Source organism: Helicoverpa zea, chromosome 16 (genome assembly GCF_022581195.2).
Source record: "Helicoverpa zea isolate HzStark_Cry1AcR chromosome 16, ilHelZeax1.1, whole genome shotgun sequence".
Lineage (NCBI taxonomy): Eukaryota > Metazoa > Arthropoda > Insecta > Lepidoptera > Noctuidae > Helicoverpa > Helicoverpa zea.
This window is the reverse complement of record NC_061467.1, coordinates 407395-434731: the sequence shown is the minus strand read 5'-3', so window position 1 is coordinate 434731 and position 27337 is coordinate 407395. Positions and strand designations below refer to the sequence as shown.

The 27337-nt window shown below is 34.3% G+C and overlaps 2 protein-coding genes across 2 annotated transcripts in view; one reads left to right on the top strand and one right to left on the bottom strand.

The window, feature by feature from the left end:
• Nucleotides 1-27337, bottom strand: part of LOC124637644 (calmodulin-A-like) — a 176030-nt gene that overhangs the window by 9983 nt on the left and 138710 nt on the right. The window contains exons 2-3 of the mRNA XM_047174253.1: nucleotides 2273-2357; nucleotides 321-481 (exon numbers count right to left, since the gene is read on the bottom strand). Of these exons, the coding sequence (XP_047030209.1) occupies nucleotides 321-481; nucleotides 2273-2357 (246 nt within the window). The remainder of the gene's footprint in view (nucleotides 1-320; nucleotides 482-2272; nucleotides 2358-27337) is intronic.
• LOC124637646 (troponin C-like) lies at nucleotides 7495-27193 on the top strand. Its single transcript, XM_047174258.1, has 6 exons — nucleotides 7495-7581; nucleotides 7703-7742; nucleotides 12910-13053; nucleotides 17220-17336; nucleotides 26450-26581; nucleotides 27107-27193. Exons 1-6 carry the CDS (start codon nucleotides 7579-7581, stop codon nucleotides 27133-27135), a joined length of 465 nt encoding a protein of 154 aa, XP_047030214.1. The 5' UTR covers nucleotides 7495-7578; the 3' UTR covers nucleotides 27136-27193.

Sequence of the window (27337 nt, the reverse complement as noted above, 5' to 3'; positions counted from 1 at the left end):
AGTAAAAATAAGTGATTATCTATGCAAGACCTATTCATTTGTACCTACGACCACCTAATTCTCTGAATTTATGTAGTAAATTAGGCTTTATTAAATTAATCATATGAATAGTTATGCTTCTAAGCGGGTGGAGACGAGACGTTTTAGTAACGATATTGACTTGGTAAGTAGTTCAAAAACTTCTCCAGTTCGCTCTGCTTTTGTGGAATCTAGGCCTTAGAGTTTGTATCTGGATAACGTAGTGTGAGTGTGAGGAATATTGTGTATTTTTAGACACCTATAGTTTCATAAGTAAACAGTCTTCTATCAGGTCTACTCACCAGATTGATGGTAACAATGAGCTCATACTGCTGATGCTTATGCCCTTTCTTCTTCTTGCCCTGAGGAGTTTTGACTGCCGCTGCCGCTGCGGCCTGTTTCGGGGGCGCGGTCTTCGCTGCTCCTTTCTGTGCTGATGGCTTTACCGGGGTTTTTGGGCCACCTATTGTGGAAAGAATAAAATACTTAACAATTACGTAACTAAGGCAAAATCATTTAAAAGGAATTGTACCTAGAGGACTGTTTTGAATAAAAATGAAAGTTAAATTTTATCAGAGTCCCGTAAAAATCTTTTTTACGGATGAGATGTTTCTCCATCATATTGAATCAATAGACAAATTACATGAATTATTAGAACTGGAAATTAACATTTGTACCATAGCTTTGACGGCCAATCTTGTTATCATTCTATATCCCCAGATCAGTGGCGTAGCGTGGGTATCTGCCGCCCGGGGCAGTTGTCGATTTTGCCGCCCCTTCCCGTGTTTTTTTTTAACAAGTGTTACTGGCCGTTTGTCATTTTTAACCGACTTCAAAAAAAGGGGTTTTTTTTGTATCGACGTTAAAAATCATCAAATGACCCTTCCCGCTGTGGGTTAGCAGCGGTGAGGGAGTGTCAGACTCTTACTGACTAAAAACCGTCGTGTTCCGTCGAAGGCCTTTTATGTTCCAGAGCCGCGGTAACGCAGGCTAGCGAAGTAGGTAACTATAAGTATATATGGAATTGAAATAATTTAAAAAGCGGGGCTACTTTAAACTGTTTAACAAATTAATTTAATTTACGGGACTAACACTTAAACTAGTTTCCATGAAACTATACCTAAGCGTGAAATTTGGCTTGTATCTAGGTAGGTATTGCTTAAGCATTCAAGTTTATCTAAACCAGTGAGTGGTTCTTAACCTTTTAGTCATGAGGGACCACTTTAACTAAAGTTTGTCTTGCCGGGGACCACCTCATCGGTTTACCTAAATTAGCACTCTGCTAGACGCATGTCGGCAGTTGTGTAGGTAAGCAAAAGCAAATAAAGAAAAACTTGCCTATGTTGTTTCCAAATTCGCGACCGAAGCGAGCGCGAAATTTTTATCGGACTTAAACCAAATATTACGTAAAATTTAGCCCAAACGTACCTACTTAACTTTTTGTTTGTTGACAGATGCAAAAACAAGGGCGTAGTGTTTTTGAATACGCGAGCGAAGCGAGCGCGAAATTTTTAGCGGACTTAAAACAAAAATTACGTAAAATTTTGCCCAAACGTACTTAACTTTTTGTTTGTTGACAGATGCAAAAATAAGGGCATATCGTTTTTGAATACGCGAGCGAAGTGAGCGCGAAATTTTTAGCGGATTTAAAACAAAAATTACGTAAAATTTAGCCCAAACGTACTTAACGTTTGTTTGTTGACAGATGTAAAATTTAGCGCATACAGTTTCTGAATACTACGCGAGCGAAGCGAGCGCGAAATTTTAATTATTTTTTAGTTAAGACTCAAAACCAAAATTACGTAAAATGTAGTGTTACGTGTGTTTTAAGTACCAAATTTTAACAATAATTAATTTTAAGTTTAAAAAGTTTCAACTTTCTTGTTTAATGTTTTGTTATTGTTAGACAGTTTTATGTAGCGGCGCTCATACTAGTTGCGAACAATTTTTTTTTTAATTGGCTAAATTTTGCCGCCCCCTAAAAGCTGCCGCCCGGGGAATTTGCCCCCCCTGCCCCCGCCACGCTACGCCACTGCCCCAGATTCAAAATATCCCCAGTTATGATAAATACTCTAGCCGACACACAAACGAGGAGGATCTCAATTCAGATATTGATGATCTTGCCACTTCTTCCCAGCAAACACACATACACAGTGGTGAAAGGAGGGCTTTTTAGTGGTTGTCTTTTGTAAATTGTTGACGTTCAAAAAAGTGCTGTTTTGCAGCCGTCAGAATAAATGTTTTGGATTAGTACCTTTTTGACAAGTTGTCGTTGATTTCTGTCCTGCAGCGTTCTTCTGGTTGACGTGGCCACCACCATCGGCTGGTTTGTTCCGTGCCTGCAAACAAGATTAAAACAAAATAAATAATCTTCCAAGACATTTCGTGATCAATTACCCATACTATTATTACACTAGATTATATAGTTTTCATGAAAACTAGAATAAAACTTTGAAAAATATTTTCTAATGCAATATTGCTGGATGACTTGATGACTAAATCTGCAATTCACGGCGATATGATGGGTATCTCTAATAAACTGGAATAAAAGTGTATGATTAAAATAAAGATCATCCAAAAGTATATAGACTCCTCGTTGAATATCAAAGTTGATGAATAAATGATGAAAAAGGAGAAAATATACGTAATTAAAAATTTCAATTTGGTACATACTATTATACACTATAATGCTTGATAACTTCCCTGTCTCATGAGTCATATGTGCATCGTTGACAGTAAATTCTGGTTCAAAAAATCATATTAGACAGAAAATTACTACACAATTTTCCCCTACCAAGAAAATATTCAATTTCAGTAAACGAATACGTACTCAAGCATATGAACTGGCAACACAAAATACCCGAACAATGTTTCCCATGTCAAGCCAGTGTTGCCAGTGGTGACGGATGAGCTTCCTGCGACAGCTGTCCGGAAGCGGCCGACAAGTGTATCTTTTTGAGCATGGCAACACCGACGCCTAACGATGTTTTCATGAATTTGTGTTGGTAGGTACTGTTGTGTGGTGGTTAACAGGTCCGGTGTGATAGGATAGTTACGCATATACTCTAGCTCAGTTTTGTTTGTTCATTGTTCTATTTTTCAATCCCCGATAAGTATGGACACTATGCAGACTATGCATAGTTTGCGGTATCACAGCTTAAAAAGATTAACTAATTATACGTGATCCTTCGAAGTTGGAAGCTGGTTTGGTTGTATGTTTCCTCAGCTGTAATGTAATGTGTGGGATACGAAATAGTAGATCAACAGAGGCAGACATTTATAACCTTTCTCACAAGCAAGGCACTTAGCAATATTTCATCTCAATCGGCTCAACCACATTCTGATTTATTTATATTAGTAAGTATTATAATTTGTACCTATAATGGATACCTGAAGCGATAATAAGTCCTCCCAAATAATTGTGCGAATAAAAATCTTGTCCTACAATACAAAACTCTACTAACAATAGTTTTAAATTTAAAAGAAACTGTAAAAAAAAACATTAAATTGACTCACACAATTCCTAAAGAGGCGTCAGAAGTTTCAGCTTCAAAGAGGTCTAATTAAAATTAATTTTTCAACGTTAAAAGTCGTGAAAAATTCAAACAAATGAACGTCATTAAGGCCACAGCTAAAAACCGGATGGCTCATAGTTAAAGTTTTTACTGGAAACAATTTGGTAGAAGAAAATTGCGGTTTTTTAAGTTCATTCTCTGAGATTTCTATTGAGGTCTGTATTTTGGCTTAAAAGTAATCTATGATGAGCTATTAAAAAGTTATTTTAAGTGGCTTTGCCGTCATCTTCGTGTTCAGTCTTAGTTAGCATTTTAGAAAATTACTTATCATCAGTAAACATCCTTTGGTTTTCTCTCGAAAAACTGGGGCACAATTCAAACCAATTATGTTAAAAAAGATACAGCAAAAACTTTTACTTCATAATGTGCGAGCCTGAAATATTCACATTTTTCAATGAAAACCTACGAAATAATACAAATCGTGTAACTTTTCCCCAGACTTCCGTATTTTTTTAAATCAACTTTTGTTGAATATCTAGTTCAGAATTATTTCCGTATTATAAGATCGTAAAATTATAAATGTCACAAAAATATATGAGATAAATAAAAGTACAGCATATAATTTGTAGTGCTATAAACGTCGACAATAGTTTGTAGGCGAGGCAAGCCTACATGACAAACTATAAACTTTATAAATCTGAACGCCGTGACTTTGTACCTGCGTCATTTTTATTATTTATTTTAAAGGTGTGCTATGAATAATATTTTATTTTTAGAATCAAAAACGTATTAAACATTTTAAAAATATTCTCATCTTTAGATGGGAAATAGGCATGTAAAAGTATTTTCTCTTTATATATTTATTGAATATCTCTAACGTAATTACTTAAAACATCCTGATCTCCAAATTATAATAAACATTATAAATTCCAAGGATTTACGTTCCTCATGGATGTTTCAAATAATATGCTAATGAAAATTATACAGGCAATAGACAAGTCAAATGATTCTGAACGGAGCGTCGCGGGATCAGGAGACAGCCAAGTCTATGCATAAATTAACCGGATTACATCAAACCCGTCACCCTTAACGTTATAGAATTATTTAAAGTGATTATAAGTGGAATATTATATTTCCCTATTTAATGTAAGTGATGTGGCTATTTTGAAACACATCCTTTATCAAACATTATGCCTTTCAGTAAGTTTTCCGAAGTTGAGTTTAGCTGAAATTGTACAGTTTTGTGGTCAAAACTATATAATTTAAGAAAATTAAGATTACTTTAAAAAAAAGACAAGATTGGTTATGTTGCTGTTAAAAGTTAAAAGTAAAATAGATTACAAAAAACATGAGCATAAAATACAGGCAATATTTGAATACGAGAAGAAGATCCCTTGAGATCCGAGTAAAACAGTGGGCAACATCTAGTACCAAAATAATTCCTTATTTTTCCAACAAAGAACCTATACCTCATTCCAACGTTGTATCGGAGTGTTATTTCCTTGGAATCGCGTAAATCTCAAGGGGTATTGGCTTATGGACCGTTGTAAAAGCGATGATTGGCTTGCTTGCCTTTCTCGCTAAGATTTCTCTTAAATCCCTGTTGTGATAATGGTTCTTCATCTTCTTTGAAAATGTATTTATCCGAGGAATTTTCTTAAGGACAAAAATATCTGCGTTCCCTTAAGAATAGAGTGGATTGATAATTTTGTTTTGTTTATGATATAATAGTGTAACTTAAATGCAGGAAACATTGAATAAATCTGGTTGAAATATAAGCATTGAGAATGTCGTTTGGTTTATAAATCACACACACTATAGGCACTTTTTTTTTTAACGACGTCAAAAATCATCAAATGACCCCTCCCGCTGTGGGTTAGCAGCGGTGAGGGAGTGTCAGACTCTTACTGACTAAAAACCGTCGTGTTCCGTCAAAGGCCTTTTATGTACCAGGGCCGCGGTATCTCTTTCGAACAACCCGCAGCCCACACTATAGGCACTTAAGTGACCTTTTATTAAACCACCGTCTTCGAATTATTTTAAACATGGTTAAAAAACAAACCATAAGAGACCTGTAAGAATCTATTATGTTAAAATAATATAGCAGAGAACACGAAATTAAGATAATAAAAATCTAATTTAGACTTAATTAAATGTCTAAACGGTGAGAGGAGACATTCTCTTGGGCTTATATTAAGAATACTTGCACTCTGCAAACTTTTAGCCGGCCGACACTTTTTTCGAGCTCAAAAAAAAAAAAATATGAAAATGAATGGTATTATGCACATAACAACGATCAGGTATTTCGGGTATCAGACCGACTAAAAGCTTTCATGATTTTCTCTTAATCCATCCAAGGGTTGTCTGTCAGAAATCGCTTTTAGCTATAAGACCGCCCATTGTGTCACCTAAACTGGTGTTTTTGTAATTTTAAATTGGTGCACATAATAAATATATCTATCTATCTATTGTTTTATTAATTTTGTTTTTTTTTTTCAATCATCGGGCCAACTGTCGGCCGACTGTTTAGTGTGCTAGCGTGTACTCTAAATGCATACTTTTTCACGGCGCGCAGAACATTTTCTTCAAAAGAATTTTACGCTATAAATTGTCTCTAAACATTTTGCTGGCAGAATGCAATTTTATTTGATGAGTTTTTTATGAATATTCAAATGTTTCTTATGGTTACTTTGCAGGTTATCATAACATTATTAATCAATGAAAAATGTACTACAATTTTTTCTTTAATGTAAGCGTTGAGCAGAATAATTTTTAAATGCAGAGAAATGAAGCCATTTTTTTTAAAGAAAATATTTTGTTTGATAATTTTTGCACTTGTAAAATGAGTTATTAAGCGTGAACAGTAAATAACATTTTACAGTTAAATAACTTTAATCGAGTTTTAATTAAAAAAGGAATCATTTGAAAGTAGTTAGCAGATACAGTGGGAATTCTGAAAAAGGTTTATAGGTATGTTAAAAAACAAAAAGTCATGCTCAGCTGAAATAAATATGTTTTGTAATTCTAAGCTTGCGAACAATTATAATGTTAATTATCTTCATGATTTATGTAATATGTTGAAAAGTTATACAAGATGAAACGAAACAATCTAGGTACGTAAAACTACATAAAATGCTTGATTTATTTAGTAATAACGTGGGAACTCAATTATTATTTAGAAGCTGTCTAGATCATTTTCTTTTCAATATTTTTTTTGACGACCTCGATGGCGCAATGGTCACCATGCCGGACTGCCGAACCTGAGCTCCCGGGTTCGATTCCCGGCTCGGTCGGCATTTGTGTGATGAGCATGCTTGTTAGCCGTGGTCTGGGTGTTACAATATGTATTTATAAATATGTATATATGTAGCTATATGTAGTTTATTAGTTGTGTTAGCACCCATAACACAAGTTAATTAATAACTTACCATGGGGCTAACCGACCGTGTGTGAAAAGGTGTCCCGACATTATTATTTATTTTTTCTTATTTCAGTACACATTATAGACGTGTCGTTCGCATAGATTTCTTTTTCATAAAAAAGATAATCAACGCTATTTTTGCAAAAGAAAATGGCTACCTACCTGTAGGTTTTAAATCATAGCCTCTTTAGAATTTTCAATTTACCTGCCGTGGCAAAAATGCAGGGATTTTAAATACCTTGGGAAATCCGGTAGAAATGTGTACATTGAGACCGTTTGAAAGGGTAGAGTGAATATAAATGATGATGTCTCTAATGTGAAAAATTAGTTGCATAGTTATTCTATCATTGGCTACTTAGCTTCGATCATAGGGAAGTAGGTACATTATTAATTTAATTTTAAAAATTACATTGATAAAATACAAAAATAAATTCTAGGCCGCCGCTACAAGATCACGTCAACCAAAAATTGTCCCGATCAAGCATTGTGCTCGTAACACCTAGTTTAAATTTCGAACGTGTTCCTTCTTACCGGCCAGTATAGTGTACTCGCCGCGCGCGTTGGCCAGAGCCCGCTTATTTTTGAATTTTTGAATAGTTCCATTTGACATTTAATAATTCCAAAATGGTGTGTTCTTTTTTATTGAAAATAAAATTGGTTTTCCTTTTTCTTGTGATAGATACTTGTTTATTTTAATTTGGGCAATAATGAGATTTTTAGTAATTGTAGATATTGTTACGTGTTACAGAGCCGAAGAAAGGATCAAAGGGATGATGGACAAATCATTAGTAAGTTTTTTAATTCATATTTTTTTTTCTGATATTTCATCTTATTAAAATAAAAACTTTTGAATAATAATGACTCTACAATACCTATAAAATCTTGAAAGATAAACCATTATAAAGTATCTATGTCAAAACTATCGGACGTAATTTATTATTATAATAAATATCAACAATACATACATAAATTATCTCCATTAAAATCATACCTCTCTATACGCAAAACTAAATTAACATACTTATCAAAAAGAAAATAAAAAGACACAGCTATAAAAATATTCTACCTAAATTGAAATTTCATATCTCAGAATACATAAAATGCAAAATTGCATGCATGAAGCAAATTGCTAAGCCGCATAGTGCTCTCGGCGCCATTTTTATTTTATCTTCTGGCCACGGAAGGCATATATTCAGCCTAGCCGTAAAAATATGGGCAGATCGGCTACAATATTGTTGCAAATTAAATTAATTGTTTATTTTGAAGTTTTCATTTGTTTGGATTTAAAATGATACTTTTAATAGTCGTTATTTTTATGATGAACAAAAGCAATTATTTTTAACTGATACTTTAACATCAAAATGATACTTTGGTGTCAATAAAAATGTTAAAGCAAGAGTTTTTAAAGTGTCCTATAATTTTTTTCTTGAATCGGTCTTAAGTTCTTTTTTAATCATTATACAAAAAAATAATTAGGTACTCAGTAGTATTAATAGCTTATGCCTTATATTTATATAGACCTTTTTCTTACTCCCCTATAGAAAATAAAAAAAAAACTGTGTAATAAGCACTTATTCAAATATTATCTACGACAAAATGAATTGGAAACATCTTCAACCCCTATCTCGATACAAAAGTTCTGGCAACTCTTAAAGAAGATCCGAGATAGTAAAAACTTTTGCAATTTTATATTTTTCTTTATCAAACAAAGAAGTTTCACTTTACCCTATTCGTCTTTCGCGCAAGCGATAAGCGAAACGCGTGACAGTAAAAAATATTTAACATAAATAATTTGATCATCATCATATTAGCCAATTGCCGTCCATTGCTTAAGGTAATGAATAAATTAAAATAACCCTTTTTGAATATTAATATAACCGACCAATAACTGTTAAAGTGACGGAAAACATATTTAAAAAACCTGGACTGTAAAGTCTGAAATCTCCAGCCTATCATAAGCAAGCAAAGAAAAGCTCTATACTTCTCTGTTTGAGAAGAGCCCGTATTCTGTAGCCGGACAAAAATGCTGATGACGTACTACGCGGAGAATATATGAAATTATCTCAGTATGCGAGTTAAGCCACGGCAAATTTTGCTAAATATATCTAAAGTTCACAAAAATAAGTTTTAAGAACAACCTACAAAAGGGACGAGACATTTAACAAAACAGAAAAATAAAAAGCAAACCTTCGCGAAACGAAGTTTTTAAAACTTCCAAATGGAGAACACGTTTACGTCTAATAAATAGACAAGTTTCTTTCTTTAAAAGATAAAAAAAGATGTTCTCGGTGATCTTTTATAACTGCAGAACAATGATGCGATGTTGAATGAGACAGTTTCAGTATCTTTGCAAGCCTTTTCAGGCAGACAGCTGTGTTCAACAATGTTGGATTAAAATCCACGTCTTTAGAATATTAAATTGAAATATCTCTTTGTCCATTGTGATGGTATAATCTTAGGGTTATAAAATGGCTGTTGTTTATTTAAACAAATGATACTGAAAAATATTTTTCCGAGAATTAGCTCTTCCGTCTGCCAAGCCTTCACGTTGATATCACAGAACTGATTTAATTAAATTAATTATATTTAGTATTAATTAAATATATGTAGTCTACAACCTGAGAAATGAAGTTAAATTTCTTTTTATCCGGTTAAGGGGGTATTTCACTCAGGATAAACTACGGTAAGCAGGTTGTTTTACATGTTTCTTACAATTAAAGTTTTAAGAAGTCTGATGATATTTTATAGAAAGTAAATATTTAGAGAACAAAAATATTAATATTTCTACAAAGATATGGTGCTGCATTAGCAATATAACACGCATCTCACGCACACATACCTACCTCTACACATAGATTTTATTCATAATGTCACCATAAAACGACATGTTTCACGAGCCAATTAAAACCCGTGTCTACACCCGTAAAGCAGCTTTATAATTTCCAGCGCCTTCCAGCGACGACCTGGCTTAATGTTAATGTCGCGAACGTTTTGTCCATGATATGCAGCGAAGAGCGTGCAGCCATTAATTTTGCTGCAGCGCTTAATTGCCATGTAATTATGTTTGTACAGCGTCATTGCTGATGCAAAGACTTGTGCTTATGTCGTTTAGGTTTTAAAAGGCTAAAGCAAGAATACGGATGTTCTGTATAACATTTTGTATGACATGTGTGTCTCCTCACGTCGACAAAAGTTATTTTACATGGTGCTGTTCTGATGTATAATTTACATTCCAATCAATCCAACATCGAAATTCGTTTAGATGTTTTTGCGTCAAAGATGAACAAGCATCTATTCATCCATCCATTACCTACATACAAACTTTCGAGTTAACCCGCTGTTAGCTGTTAACCCACGGTTTCATCCGCGTTCCCTCTCGTACCTAGATAAAATATAGCCTCTTTCATCATGTACCATAGGATAGTGTTATAACTTTCCTGTAACGAAATATTTTTTCAAATCGCTTCAGTAGCTTCAAAGTCTTCGGGCTACAAACCAACAAAAAAATCCTCTTAATTATATTTAAAGTATATACCTGAGTATAAACAAACTTCACGATTCCCCCATCAGTTTACGAGCCCGATCGACTTCAGATTGCCGACGCTTGATAAGGGTAGCAGCCTGTAAACTGGTTAATGATGATAACTTCACGCGTATCGTTCATGAAGTTATTTACGTAAACATTACGTGCTACGTGAAGGTTTGCGTTTGACGTTTTGACAGTTAAGGAAGTATATTTTCTTGTAGTTAACTTTTAATGGGAAATATTACCTACTTTACAATTACTAACTAATGATGTATGAAAAGCACATCATCAGCCTTTTTTATCGTGCCACTGCTGGGCACAGGCCTTCGCTCACACAGAGAAGGATTGAGCGTTAATCATGTACAGTACAATATTCTTAAAAAAGGTTCATCATCGGCCTAGCTTTTACCTAACTATATTGGTGTTGACTTTCAGTCTCACTGAATGCAGCTCAGAACCAATATTTTACATGGAGCGACTGAATATCTGACCTCCTCAACCAAATACCCTAGACTAGACTGGTTGTCAGACTTATTGGCTTCTGTATACCCGTAACGACTGGCAAAGATGTTCAAGCTGGGATCTTCAGTTTATCGTGCTTTCCGAAACACGGTAAAGCATATAATTTTCTAAAAATCTTAAAACCTAAAATAATAAATGGCAATTTAATTTACATACGCCACACCAATTATTCTAACTGTTTCAAACCTAAAATGCCCAACAAAGCCTAAATAAATTACAGAGAGAATTTAAAAACAAAACGGTCCAGAGATTTAAAACAGTAAAACTAGATTTTTGGGACCACAAGCAATCAATTTTAATCTCCCGCCCGACATTACTCATTCGGTGTACACTAGAGGCCAATAAGAAAGGGTAAAACTACAATATATTTATCTCTCGCTAAAACACTTTCAATATTACACTACAGATTTTTGATAAATCGAATTTCAATGACTCTAAGCTAAATATCAATATTTTATTTTATAAATTTGTTTGAAAACTCTCGAGCAATATTTGTCACATTAGCTGATGATTAATTGATTTGAATATAGTAACAAATGATGGTTTTATTTAATGAATTGAGAAAATGTATTAATCACAACAGCTGCAGTAATAGATTATAAGTTCAGTGATAAAATTATTATTAATTTGGAATAACATGACTTGTTACTATAGCTTGTTAGTATATATAAAAGATAACTAAAACCGCATCTGTGTCAAATTAGAAGAACTTGACTTATTATGATCCTCTTGCCCTTATCCCAATTTTATTTGGGGTCGGTCATGTTTTCTCCTTCCATACTCTTCTATCTGCCGTCATCTCAAAAGTAACATTATTTCTTACCATAAACTTGATTTATTAGTAACTCATTTATTAGTTAGAATTATTTTTTTACCTGGTGTCACATTTATAAATAATCTGCATATTAGTTTCTTTTCATTAATGACCAAATATTTTCTGCCTCAAGTGTAAACCAAAAACGCTTTGCTCTTAAATTGTTTCGGCTTTAGAATGCCAAAGCTGGAGCCGGAGTTAGGTTCGTAAAAAGTTTAAAGCCACAACTGACAGAATACTTGGAATTCGTAAACGTGTTTCGTTTATTGTTACCTAAAGTATTATGGACATTCAAAATATGTAGAATTGTTGCTCTTTTAGAGTAACTAGGATTTTAAAAAAAGTAAAGACATAATCATTTACGAAGCTGAATTTTCATAGGAACTAGTAGTCAAACCTGAAACATGGTTACAATATTGGATGAAACATTTTCCAAGAAAGACCAGAGGTCACTTTTATTGCAATAAACACGAAAAGGTTTTTATGAAACGTGAACGAAACCATGGGCAAAAAGAGGCTTAAGTTAATAGTAAAAATGAAAAAAAAAAACCTATAATATAATACCATTTCATTTAAAATTTCATCACCAATATCGGAACAAAATACGTCAATACAAAGTTTGTGGTGACGTTGTACCTATCGCTTTTCCGCAAATACCGGTCTCTTTGAATTAAAAGGGTAAAAGGTTCGCCGATCTCACAGAGCGCCGTTTGAAATTTAGACGCTTTCAATACCAGTAACTTTTGTCGCTTAACTTTTAACGGGTGAAATCAATACTAATTTGTGGCTGTTTTGAGGATGTCCGTTTTAGATAGCGAAGTTCGTTTACTTTTAAGATAACGTTATGAAGTGTCAAGACTTTATAAAATTATTTTCTACCTAATAGATATTTAAACAAGCCTCTACCTTATTGGAGAAATATGGGAACATTTTGAAAAAAATCAACTCTATATTTCATGTACTCTCATGTACTCTCATGTACTTTCGATAAAAAGAATATTTAGACGCCATATTTTTCGATGATTGTACCTACTTAAATCTAATTTTAAAAATAAATAAACATCAATTAATAGGGTCCTTTTTCTGCTTCTAGTGCTGAGGCGCGCATTCAGCATGTTCGACTCGGAGAAGCAAGGCCGCATAGAGAAGGAGAAAGTGCGGACAATACTCAACACTATGGTGCACAACTATGATGACCTTGAACTTGACAGAATGTTGGACAGCGAAGATGCTGAAGGTAAATGAATAAGGTTTTAAGTTTCACTAACTCTAAATGCCCTTCAAACATGCTAAACTTCTGAATGGTTTTGTGAAGTGTTCTTAATATAAATTGGTATAATAATCATACTCTACAGTCGGTTATGTTTCGTTAATTATGTTCACCAATTAGAATAAAATATTTTTTAGTTAATTAACGTCATGCAATAGTAGCTTCTAGTGGTTCATAATCTGACGTTTGCAACAAGACAATTTTCAATTTGAAAGATTAGTCTATTTCTGAAGTAAACATAAAACAGTTCTACAATTACTTTAACAGAAATAACCCCAGTTAATCTCGCCTTAACGCTTTTAAAGAGCGAAGTTTATGTGTTCGCGACGATAAGTCCAGAACATAGTTCTGTTTTCCTTCAAAGCGAACTCACAGTTTATCCAGAGTGCTGACATTTTTATTTCCTGCTGACAATCGGCCGTATTTTCTGCAATACACTGTACGACATAAAGAACAATTTAAAATTGAAAAATTATCGTTTGCGCGAAACTTATAGCCACTCCCACGTTTTGATTTTGACAAATTCGAGTTTAATGTATTCTATTTTATTCCGCGGGATTATAAAATAAATTCCGATGTAACGTGTGACTGAGTAATATTATTTGTGTTATCAATTTAACTTTTTGACCAACCAAAACATCAAATCATCTATTGGTGTTGATTTCGCTTTTGCAAAGTTGACGATTTTATCTTGAATTGTATAGACTGCACATGCATGTATAACTGACCCTCAATGCACCCTAGACTAACAGTTCGAATGTATTTATCAATGATATATACGGAGCAGGAAGAAAAGGTCCACTGTTTTTCAAATTGATTCAACGTATTACTAGCACATATTACATTACTGGTAGAATCGTAGTTATCTAACTCAATTAAATATTAGGAGTACTGTTTCTTGCATTGGTATGTTGTCTTAATTAATTCTTGTAGATGTTTATCACAATATAGAACTGATAAAATGACATTCGACTAAGGTAACGAACCTTCAATGCCGAGGCTGCGGGATTGTTTGTGCCGACATTGTAAGAAGGAACGAACACGGCAGGTTTTAGTCAGTAAGACAATGCTACTCCCTCACGCTGCACCTATAGCGGGAGGAGGTCATTTGATAAATCTTACAAAAAAATAAAAATCCCAACTCATTACTCCACAAAATTCCGCACGCCCAAACGTTGTAACGAGGTTACTCCTGCGACGCATACCCCGTCAACTGTCACTTTAGTGCACACCGTCCGCTTCGTCACGGCAATTTGTTCCGAGACGCGATCGCGACTTCAATTAGAAGCCGCCATGTGCCGCGATGGAAATAGAAGTCAGGTGCTTTTTATTGGGGATAGAGAGCGCCAAAAATTCTGGTAATGTATCTGGATGTTTGCAATTTAAAGGTGAATAGTGTTATTAAAGGTCAAACGAAAATCAAACGTTTTAACCGTAACATTTTTGCTGATAGGTACATGTAGAAATAATGCAACTACATGTTTACCTATGAATGAAGTAGATCAGCTTATCATCTACTACTATCTTACATAGATTTCCAAACAGTTCAACTTTAAATATATGAGTCACAGCAATATGAAATACTTAGACGATCGTCTGTAAGACATCATTGTCAAGGACCCTAATAAAACATTATTTAATCAAAAATAACCACATAATACGAAATGACCGTTCTCGACCCATTTCCCTTCCAATAACATACACTTAGAAACAAACGGTTACTAAAAAAAACACTAAAAGGTCACTAAAAGGGGACAAAAAATACCTTTATTAAAAGCCCAATTCTTGCTACTCAGCTTTGTACCAAGTAGGGATCATCTCCATAAGGTCAAGCGGAGGTTTTCTTCAACAAATACGTACTTAAAAAAAGATTACGAGTGATCTTGAATGGCACTCTTGGTTTTATGAAAAATAACTCGCCTTTATGATGACGAATTGTAAAGTACGGCCCTTGAGCCCATTCGCTTGAGTCTCGTTAGACTATCTGATTTGGTCGTATGAAAAAGGCTGTTGAACAATAATTTGTTGGGTTATAAGAAAGGCACGTAGCGTAATCATATACAAGAGTATTCATTATTCAAATTAAAAAAATTACATACTTATTTATTTCGCATGTAATACCAGACTCTACTCAATTATTTTATTCTGTTACAGTTTTAATATTTAATTTTGCTGTGGTACTGATATTTTTCTGTAATGTAACGTGTACTATATTCATTAAGTTTCATTAAATGAAACATTCAACAACTCGAATTTTACGCTTAATTTAATAGCGAATAATTTTCACGTTTGACGTTTGCAACTGTCAAACATGTTCCACAGATAAAAAAATATCTTCAATTTTGAAATAAAAGTCCGTCATCTTGACACCTGTCTTCGTAATGAGAAAACAGATGCTTGTCTATTGAACAAAAGCGTAATTAACGTGGTATAACAGCGAATAACATTTCAAGTGACATGAACAGCCATTAGGAAAGTAATTAGAGACGGCTCAGATGGTCCTGGGTTTAGTACGGGGCCAGTGTTAGCGGGATTGCGCTAAGCACATTCCCGTAGCGCAAATGCTTCTTGCCATCGTCGTCGTGAATTGACACTGTGACAGCGTAAATACGTATAAGAAGAATGACAGTCACTAGTTTGTTTTTAGTGAAAATCAGCTCTTTTTATAGACAGATAGATGCTAATAATCAATTTGATATAAGTTATAGTCGTCGCCTAGGCAAATAAAGCTGTTTGTCGGGGGTTTGCAGGTATTGTCTGACTACTAAGGCGTAGGTAGGATGTTCGATGAAACGGAGATTATGCAAAAACAAGTGGAGAGCTGAAGACTGAGTTTTCTGACATGCCATTTCTTTGCAATTTACCTACTGAAGAAATCGTACTGACAGACCAAGAATGAAGTCACTATTCTATTGATTTTATAACTTATAAATATGTCAATGCTAAGTGCTGGGATGTGGGACCCAACCCTTAACTACAGTCCAAAGCTACAGCATCTTCGTATCACAGCCGTCTGAAGTTTACACTGCCATTGCAAGCACTCGCTCTTTATATTTTGCTATGAATCAAGATATTAAACTAACGAGATCAGGATATATGTACATAGCTGTAAGATCATAGAAAAAGGTCCATATTTCGCATGCCTTTTTCACATACAAGCTTAGGATTTAAGATTTATCACATTACTGGAAGATTATCTTGCACGTTACCAGCGTGTAAATAAATATTTACAAACTTTCAACTGTCATGAATTCGAACTCAAGTTTAAAGCATGCAGTCGAAGTTTCCTACAACTGGCTCTTACGAACGCGTCAGGCAGAGTAAGAGCTCTTGACCGCACCAGCAATTTTGACCGACGTTGTAGAGCAAAAGAATTTAGTTTGAGTCATTACAAAACTCAGTGATAACTACTAAATTACTTAGGGATTACTACTATTATTAAAATTTTCCAAAGACTGGTCACTTTCCGCCACCCTTTATACCGGTATAAAAGGTATAGAGAATACCTTTTATTTCGGCGAGCGGTTTTTTTAATGCCGTTTATTAAGTAGTGTATAAATTACTCAAGTAATTAGTGCTGACCACTGAAACCCCATCTAGCTTGATATCGATGCACTAATGGCTATGTAATGACACCATTTAGTTTGTAATAGCCTGGATCAACGTCTTAGGGATTATCTCTGAATCCTTGTCTATGTCTTGTTGCGGCTCGTAATGGATTGCTCGATAATAATTTATGGTTTTGTTAAGTACGTAGATAACTATGACAACTGTACTATAATTATAATGACAATATCTGCAATATTGTATCAAAAATCCCTACCGCTCAATTTAGAAATAGTTTTAACTTTAAAAGGGCTGAGCCGATTTTGATGACATATCTCTAAAAACCAGCTTTCATTTCAAAAATTGCATTGAATTCGGTTCATCCGTCTAAGAGTCACAGTGCCACAAACAGATACACAGGTACACAGTCATATAGGCACATATTTTGCATCTGAGATAATAAATGGAATTCTGCAATAATAAGTAATTTTTTAATTTACTTTGTAATCCAAAAAGTTACCAATAGTCCAACACATTTCGAATTATTTAATAAATAATACGATCTAATTAATTTCATTCATTTCCAGCATGTGGGAAGCTGAATTTCGATTCGTTCGTTCGAGTCGCCATCCACTTTTTAGAAGAAGACGATGAAAAACTACAAAAGGAACTGAAGGAAGCCTTCAGACTATATGATAAAGAAGGTAAAGTATTTTATAAATTCATTTTTATGCTAGCTGTTATATGTGGTTCCACCTGCGTCTTGAAGGAACTTCTTCCCGTACCCGGATCGAATATGTCGCCTAAAGAAAGATTAGATTCCCAACGGTGTAATATTTTTTCAAATTGCTTCAATACCTAGAGCCTAATCTTGCTAAGGGGTACAGGCCACCCCGCCTGGGTTATTGGGTTGAGGAGGACAGATATGCAATCGCGCTGGTACTCAGCTGCATTCGGTTGACCCAGACTGAGAGCCAACCCCAGATGGGATCCTGTTCTGTGAACACAAACCATCAAATCATCCCCCTAGCGGTTAAGACAATATAATGCCAAACACATTCTTGTCAATAAATCACCAGTACCTATTTCTACCATCCTTCTCAAAGCTACAAGCGTGAAGATTTTCACAAATTTATTGTAACAAATTCCTCTTCAAGTCTGGAGGCTTCCATTAAAATTTTAATTGAAATTTCTTCGCGTTGACTTCCTAATTTATATCTGGTTTATGTGTTTGGCTCCGTAATTACTTTAAGGATTTTTGTGGATTAATGTTTTATTGGTTCAGACGGAATGTAATGAAAATTTCATCATCTGCCTAGCCTTTTCTCAACGATGTTGGATTCGGCTTCTAGTCTAGAAGGATGTAGCTGAGTGCCAGTATTTTACAAGGAGCGACTGCCAGTCTGATTTCCTCAACCCGCGGACACTCCTTGATAGGACTGGTTGTCAGACGTTCTGCCTCATACATAACTACCTGTAAAAAATCAAAGACTGCCAAAGATGTTTAAATGAGCGCCGAGATACACCAATTAAACGTGCCTTCTGAAACATGGAGGAATGATTTATAGTAAAGATATAGTGAGACTTTTACTTATTACTTATTCTATCGGGTGTGTCGTTCACAATCACATTAAATGAAATGCGTTAATATACTGGTTAATATATGTCGATTAACACAAAGAAAAAAGAAAAATACGTAAAAATAAAAAAATGAATTTTTCAAACAAAGTAAATAGAATAAAAATGTGCGAAAATTAGAACACCATATAAAAGTCAGTCATTACAAACAACTGTAATTCTCCCTTGAAAACTGACAGTTGTCAACTGATCAAAACATTCGATATTCCTAACTTTATCTCTGCTTTACACATGATGTTGTAAATTATAAAAACGAAAAATGACTCCTGTGGTTAAACCACTGAATGGATTAGGTTATTTTTTTTTTACAATTCGCCATAGAATATTATAAAGTATATGCCATAGGATTTAATGTGATTATGAACGACCACGGAGGACAAAAGACTAGCGGAGATGCCCTAAAGCAGGTAGGTCACGCGCCTTCAGGTAGGTCAAATACGTCACGACTACGTCACGGCAGGCGTGGCTGGACACCGCCCATATACCGTCCTTCACATCAAACTGACATCTTGTCATAGTTGTAGTTTTACCACAATTTCAACAGATTTTATTTGTTACTCGATTAAAACGATGAAATGCGCCATCATTAATTGTAGAAATTGCTCAGGATCCAAACTCAAACATACCGATAGCATAAAATTTCACGTGTAAGTAATATTTTAGCTTTAAAACATATTTTTGTTAGAGACATCTGTCGTCGAATAGCTGCATTTCTAGAACTTCTAAGTGAATTTGTATTATTTTCGTATCAATCTGGTATCATTGTATATTATTGGTATCAATTTTTGCCTTAAAAACAGCTTAATTTTTCCTTGCATCCTACAAGCTTTTTTATAGATTATTTTCAAAGGAAAACATAATGATATCATGAAAATGTAAAATTATAAAAACACCATCTTTCGGTCAGTAGTCGACTTAACATTTGAAGTAAAATTGTGTTCATCAAGACAGAGAGACCCGTTACAAAATTAAGTGCTACCAGACATAGAAAATACAATCACCCATTCTTAATAAGGTCTTATTAAAAAGCTGCAATCATCTTAAAAATAATCATAACTCTATAGTCTATGTATTTTTTTTGTTTTATTTAAGAAAAAACAAAAAGGTAAAAAAGTACTTTTGTAAGAAGATTTCTCGATACGTATATGTGAATATGATTTTTTTGTTAGGGTGGATGAACAAGGATTTTCCTGTCTATCGCTATATAGAAAGAATATTTTTCAATTAAAAATAAAATTATAGATAGGTACTGTGTTATTTTAAATATAATATGTGACGAAAATTGGTGTTGATTTATTTATATTCATCATCAGCAATGTTTTACATAGGTATACATATCTCTCTTCCCTTACATACTTTTTGAATGTACCTTTACTCAGAGCAACATCCGACACACATAAAGTCTGCCATTTTGTGGACGCGCCGTTATGATATACATAGTTGTGAAAATTATAATTTGATAAATAAGTTAAAAAAAATATAAACAGTGTCCCTATAATTTGAATTCCTATTTTTTTGGTGAATTTCATAATATGGCAACATCGACAATAACAACAGCCATCATCAGCACGGTTCTAGAACAAAATTTCGTGCTTGTGATGCCATAGTGGCTAGTAGACGAACTATATAACACAATGACATAAGTTGATACTTAAATTATACCATGGGGGTATTTTTAACCCGTGGTGAATAAAAAATATTTTTAATTGGGTCCTCCGTTTAAAGATCAGATCCTAGTAGAATTATACCTTTTCATTTCTGGGGGTGTAAAAAAAATTGTTGTGGGGCAGGTTCTCTGCATAAGATAATACTTATAAGTATTATTTTCCTAACTTTTTTATCTCTCTCTTTTTCTTCGTTCATTTCAAATGAATGCTTCTTTAAACTTTCCAATTCAATTACTATTTTTAAAGAATTATTAAGTTTGAGTATTTACTTTACTTTTTAGTATGTCAGTAGTGGTCGATGTTAGTTTAGGGTTAGATTTTATTTATCCTATTCCACGCTAGATGGATTTGCAAAAAATGGGTGGAGGTCCCATAAAAGGCGTATAAGGGTGTAGCACGGGTGGAGCCAGTAACGTTCCTCGTCCCCCGCTCACCCGAATTTTGGCGCGCTGCTTTGTTATAGGAGATTTTACGTTAGGGCACCTCCGCTAGTCTTTTGTCCTCCGTGTGAACGACACACCCGATATAAAAACTTATTAGGGCACAAAAAAAACCTTCAAAGAAAATAAATATAACGAGCAGCCGTTTAGCGCTTTCGTATGCTAAAACCAGACATAACTGGATTAAACTAGTTAAACTTAAAACGTTGCTTGAAACAAGTACTTGTTTCACATGGAAATTGTATTGAAAAGTTTTCGACTTTCGTAACAAGAAAGCTAATATTCAAGTTGAAGGTTTATGAACGATTTTAGGCCTTATTTATGAGGGATAAAGTCGATTTTCGTTTAGCCGTCTTAAATTATTCGATAGAGTTTGTGAACCGTCCTTTATACAAAGGTGGATAGAGATTTGTGTCATATAAAAGTTTGTTTGAATTTGCATCTTCAGAATTTATATTCGCTGTTTTGGTTTATATCTAGTCGTAGATTTTTACTATGAAATGAAATCAATAAAGACAATGTCTTGCTCTCTGTCCTGCTTGACTTGTACAGTCTTACATTTTCCATTTTGACAATTTATTTGTTTGCTTGCACGACCTAATCAATCTCAGAAACACGACTGATTTGAAGAATTATTCACTCTATTAGACAGCCCATTTGATGAGATGGGCTATAACCTACTTCTTACCCGAGTTAGGCAACTATCTTAGGAAGCGGGTAAAACCACGCCTGGAAGCTATCATAATAAAAGACTTTATACTACAAAATACTAAGTAGGCAGGTTATGCACTGTGTATGTTTAAATAATGTGACTTATTGACGGTTCACTGACTAACATAACTCCTTCGCAAACCACCAAAAGAACTTAATAGTGAGAACATAATCATTTCAACAAATCAACTCCAATCCCCCAACAAAATATGAAAAACATTAAATTAAAATATTAAATTCAATCATTAATCACCATGAAAATCACCAGGTTTCCCAATAAATCGCGTTGTATCCAATTTATGGTGTTCACTGTATGTTTTCAGCAATAATTGTTCGCAATAACCGTAGATCGATTCTTTGGATCGACGCCAAGGCCCCTACGATTTGTCGACGACAGAATTAGTAGTGTAAAAAACTTTTAAGTTAAACGGTTTTATCTTATGTGCACTGAAAACTAGAAAATAAAAAAATAGTTACTTACCTGTCAACCTACGTAGGTGGTCTTGGTCATATTAGACTAAAATAAAAACGTGGGGCCCATTAACTGTTGCTGTAGTACTTTCTTCTAGAGGTATAATAGGTGTGGATTGCATCGACTTACTATAATCGTAACTGGAGATTTTGACAATCAATAAATCAGCCGTAGCGGCTTCACCAGCGAACGCCGAGCTCATGATCTACCAAAGTATAAAGATATGCTTTGCCATAGGTAGGATTTCAGAGGGGCCCCACGTTTTTATTTTAGTCTAATATGACCAAGACCACCTACGTAGGTTGACAGGTAAGTAACTATTTTTTTATTTTCTAGTTTTCAGTGCACATAAGATAAAACCGTTTAACTTAAAAGTTTTTTTACCGATTTTTTATTTTCTAGTTTTTAGTATTTAATGAAAATGCCTACCGAATATTCCTCATTCTATCTAATTCATTTAGTGCATCATTATTACACGGTCTCTTACCTGATAATTTATTACAATCTAATTCCTCAATACATAGCCCTTCCAGGTACTTTTTTTTTTAACGACCCCAAAAATCATCACATGACCTCTCCTGCTGTGGGTCAGCAGCGGTGAGGGACTGCCAGACTCTTGACTAAGAACCGTTTTGTTCCGTCGTAGGCCTTTTATGTACCAGGGCCGCGGTAACTCTTTCAAACAATCTCGCAGCCCAGGCAGGCCTTGGCCCTGTTGGGCCCCGCTGGAGTTACTGACAGTTTTCTACTTGTGAAGCCCTTTCATTTGATACCCATATTGGTGGGATTGATAAAAAATTGTTATCAGCCATTTGGTAGCGGCGGCCATCTTAGATTTCAATTTTGCATAGTAAATTGTATTCTACTTGTTGAGACCCATCAACATGGGTATCAAATGAACCTAAGGTATCCGCCATTTTGTAGAGGCCGCCATCTTGGATTTTAATTTTATATAGTACATTGTATTCTACTGGTTGAGAACTTTCATTTGATACCCATATTGATGGGATTGATAAAACCTACGTTATCCGCCATTTTGTAGCGGCCGCCATCTTGGATTTCAATTTTTTATAGTATATTGTATTCTGCTTGTTGAGCCCTTTTATTTGATACCCATATTGATGGGATTGATAAAACCTACGTTATCCGCCATCTTAGATTTCAATTTTGCATAGTAAATTGTATTCTACTTGTTGAGACCTTTCATTTGATACCCATGTTGATGGGATTGATAAAACCTAAGTTATCCGCCATTTTGTAGAGGCCGCCATCTTGGATTTTAATTTTATATAGTACATTGTATTCTTCTGGTTGAGAACTTTCATTTGATACCCATATTGATGGGATTGATAAAACGTACGTTATCCGCCATTTTGTAGCGGCCGCCATCTTGGATTTCAATTTTTTATAGTATATTGTATTCTGCTTGTTGAGCCCTTTCATTTGATACCCATATTGATGGGATTGATAAAATCTACGTTATCCGCCATTTTGTGCCGGCGGCCATATTGGATTTACAATGTTATTGATATTACTATATTGTATTGTCATCGGAATTAAAGGTGTATACAAAATTTCAGATTAATCGGTTGACAGGAAGAGGGTGAAATTTGAATTACTAAATTTGACCCAAGAATGAATAAAACAAACTGGGTGAGCTAAATAAAACCGTTTAAAAACGTTATAGTGTATATCGCGTGACGAGTTCCAAAGTGATAAAGATGTGAATTTATGTACTACTAGTTGCGTTTTGATGGTAAATCATGTGGTTTTTTATGTATTGTCGCGGTATGTATATAAAATTGGTGATATATGGTTTTGAATTTGAATACTTGATTTGAGTGAGAATTGTAGACAGATCTTCTATCTAGAGTGACTCAGTGAAAATAACTGTACAGAACAAAGTCGTACGATACATAAATTACTCGGTCATGATTCATCTTCAAAGTCAATTGACAAGGTATTTGAGAAAAATTGAAAATTAAGCTATTTAACCAATACAGTGAGATTCCAAGCTGTCTTAGTATTTTTTTTTCTAGTTGTATTCTCAGACAATATGGAAATCGTAATGATTATATTATTATTTATTTAAATCCTAAAGAATCATATTATGTACAAAAATAATATAAAAATACGAGAATTATAATTAAAATGCAGAATATTATATAACCCTGTAAAGTACGTAGTAGTTAAAAGACTTGCAATTGAAAGATTGAATTAATATAATATTAATCAAACTTGATACTTTAATATAGTCTACGCTTTATGTTATTACGTAGTACATAATCTCATAAAGTCTTCATAAAACTGTCATATTCAGCTGTATATATCGTTAATAAACAGACTTAAGACTTTGCATTTGATATACATTTCAGAGTACGCGCATACTACAAACTTTTAGTCGGCCGATAGTTTGTTTGGGCTCATAAATCAGTATGAAGATGAATGGAAGTACACACGTAGAAAAGTTCAGATATTTGTCCGATATCAAACCGACTAAATCAAGTACCTATATCTTAAACATCAATGACTGTGTTACGGATGACACGTTAAACTGTAGGTCCCGGCTGTCATTGAACATCCTCGGCAGTCGTTACACGTAGTCAGAAGTTCAGAAGCCAGTAAGTCCGACAGTCTAACCGAGGGGTATTGGGTTGCATTGGGTAACTGGGTTGAGGAGTTCAGATAGTGCAGTCGCTCCTTGTAAAGCATTGGTAGTCAGATCGGTACCCACCCGTACAGGTTTGTCTGTACCGGCAACCTGTTTCTTTATGTAAGCACCCTTAGACTGGAAGCCGACGCCAACATAGTTGGAAAAGGCTCAGAGGATGATGATGGGCCAACGGTCGGCCGACTGTTAAATTCGAAGTGTGCTCGTACACTAAGCTCCCATCTATCAAAAGCAACGACATTCTCGCATTGGGTATTAAAAAGATATTTATATACGAAATATTACGGAAACAGGTCTGGTTTACGTATTATTTATACAAAGTAGGGAATTAATATTTTGTATATAATGTGAGGTATAAGTATACAAAATGGGTCGGTAATTCTCATGATGAATTGAAGTGTATATTTTCGACTTGATTTTCATAAATGTATGCGCCATTTTTTTTTATGAAATATAACTCATCATCGTTACCTCTTTCAGAATGGTCTGGTCATCTTTAAAAGTTGATTATTTTCAAAAAACGAGGGCAGCATTTATATTTTCCCTTTGAATTTTTATCTTCATTTATGGATAAAAAAACACCCTGAAATCAATTAATAATTGGAGGCCTTCCCTTGCAACATTATCATAAACTAATCAACTTGGAAAATAGGTATTTCAATTATAATTTATTAGCACCACCATCTATGTCATTTGATCCATGGGTTCTTTGAAGGACACCCTCTATATTTACATGTACTTTAAAAATCTTGATATCAGATAAAAAACTAAGTCATTACACCCAGAATTTATGTTTCTAATGATAAAGAAAATAAATATTACGCGTGTCTGCGTTGCCAAAATATTTTGAGTGAAAGTCACGTCTAGTACAAAATAAATTGCTTCATTAGAGAACTATATTTTATTTAATTCAAAGATTTTTCAACGAGACTAAAATTTATAAGTCAGCGAGTTTTGTATGATTCATCTAAAAAGTGTTTCAACTTATCAAAAAGTTTTTTTTAGAATGAGTATAAAATATTTCATAAATAATTTTTCAAAACTATAAGATATGCCTGTTAACATTCGCTTTGCAACAACTGTTTTTTATTTTTTTAATCATCATTAATTTAAGAGCCCAGCTCTTGTCGGTGCAGCTCCTTCCATTTACACCTATCTAGCGCCAACTCCTGAACTTCTTCCTTCAGGAGTTGATTTAATTATAAAACACAAAATTATAAATAAAGTATATCTAAAGGAATACAAATTATATTTTGATGAGTAGAAATTTATTCTAATATTTTACTTTTCCTAATCTTTTATAGCAAATCCTTAATGGGAGATATTGCTTAGATTTTTAAGAAATGATAATAGTAATTTCGCTTTAAGTTCCTCATCAAACATTCTTAGCGCTGCAAAAAAACAAAATCATAAATTAAAACAAAAGACAAATTCTAAAACCAAACAATTACAGAAAATGCCACACATATTTTAATCAAAAAAGCAAAGAAAATCTTCAACGATGACACTTATTACAAAAATGTCAAAACAATCGGTCGTAGTCGGCCGTTGTACAATATTTACGTGGTGACATCACGCAAATGTCACCAGACAGACATACAAGGTTCTCTTCAGCATAAATTATTTCAATTTCATGAATTTTTAAGTTGTCATCGTAGATAGAACAAACATGTTTAAGGATTTAAAAAGAGAGTTTGCAAATAAATGCTTGCTAAAATACGTTGAATTACTTGGATACCAAGTACAGAGTGATTAGATAAATTATTATTAGAAGAGGTTTAGAGCCCACTGCAAACTAAACTGTAGGCCGATAGCTCGATCAAACAATCGGCCGACTAAAAGTTTGCAGCGTGCCCTTAATCTGTAGAGAATTAAGCATGACATTCTCAATCTATCTTTGATACAGTACGATACCATTTTAATAAGGAGCGGTTTTTTTATTTGTATAATTTTCTACTTTTATATCCTATCATTAATTTGCGTATGTTGGTTAACCTGTAATTGGCGACTGTGTAAGTCCTAGTAATAACAGAAATTGTACTCTAAGCTTTATCTACATAGAAGCTGTTGGTAAACCCTTTAATAAATAAATAAATACCAATTCTAATCTGGACATTGTGTTAATATAAAGCGTAATACAGCCCATTAAATATCTGTACATAATAACATTAGAGGGTTGTCAAATCCAAGACTAAAGTAAGTAAAATTAACATTTCAGGTAATGGCTACATCCCGACTTCAAGTCTCCGAGAGATCCTGGCAGCTCTTGACGAACAACTGACCCCCGACCAGCTCAACGAAATGATTGCTGAGATTGACACTGACGCTTCTGGTACCGTGGACTTTGATGGTAAGCTTTACATAGTATTTACCCTTGAATATTAGCTGAATAACAGGTAGAAAATATTCTTGAGTAGCGGCCGAGAAGCAGTAGATGCGGGTTGTTGAAGACCGAGCAAAGCTGAACCTTCCGGGGAGGCATTTTTCTAGCAGTGGGCGGTTTTCGTATGAAACGACGAGTAATTTTGTGCTTGCGATTGTCTGTTTTGAACGCATGGTCAGACCCCAATAGAAAACTAAAGGACATTTAGACTGCAGACTGCGCACGTTTGGTTGGCCGATAGTTTAAATTTTAATAAGTTTGGGGATAGTATGCACCGGTCAAACATAGAACTACTAAACAGGTTGATGTCCGTACTTTCAAACAGTCTGCTATTTATCGGCCGATAGTTAGCTAACATTTATTCTGCAGTCTAGTTCCAAAAGCCTGCTTATGTATTTCACACATGAACCCAAAATAAAACGAATAAAAGCCATTTTGAACGGCAAAAGCGAGTACAAACATATTCAAACATTACTTTAACGACTGTTTCAGAATTCATGGCGATGATGACAGGCGATTAAATAGACACTGGCTTAGAAGCTGAATTATATTATGTTAATAAAATTATGCTTTAGTTTTTTTGGATGTTTTATTTTGACCTTTTATCTTGAGTTTTAGATCCAAGTCTTTATATTCACCACTCTAACCTCCCCACTCAGAGACATTTAATGGTTACTTAAGTCACTCCTTAGTGACGGAATGTCATACAAATCCTTCACTAAG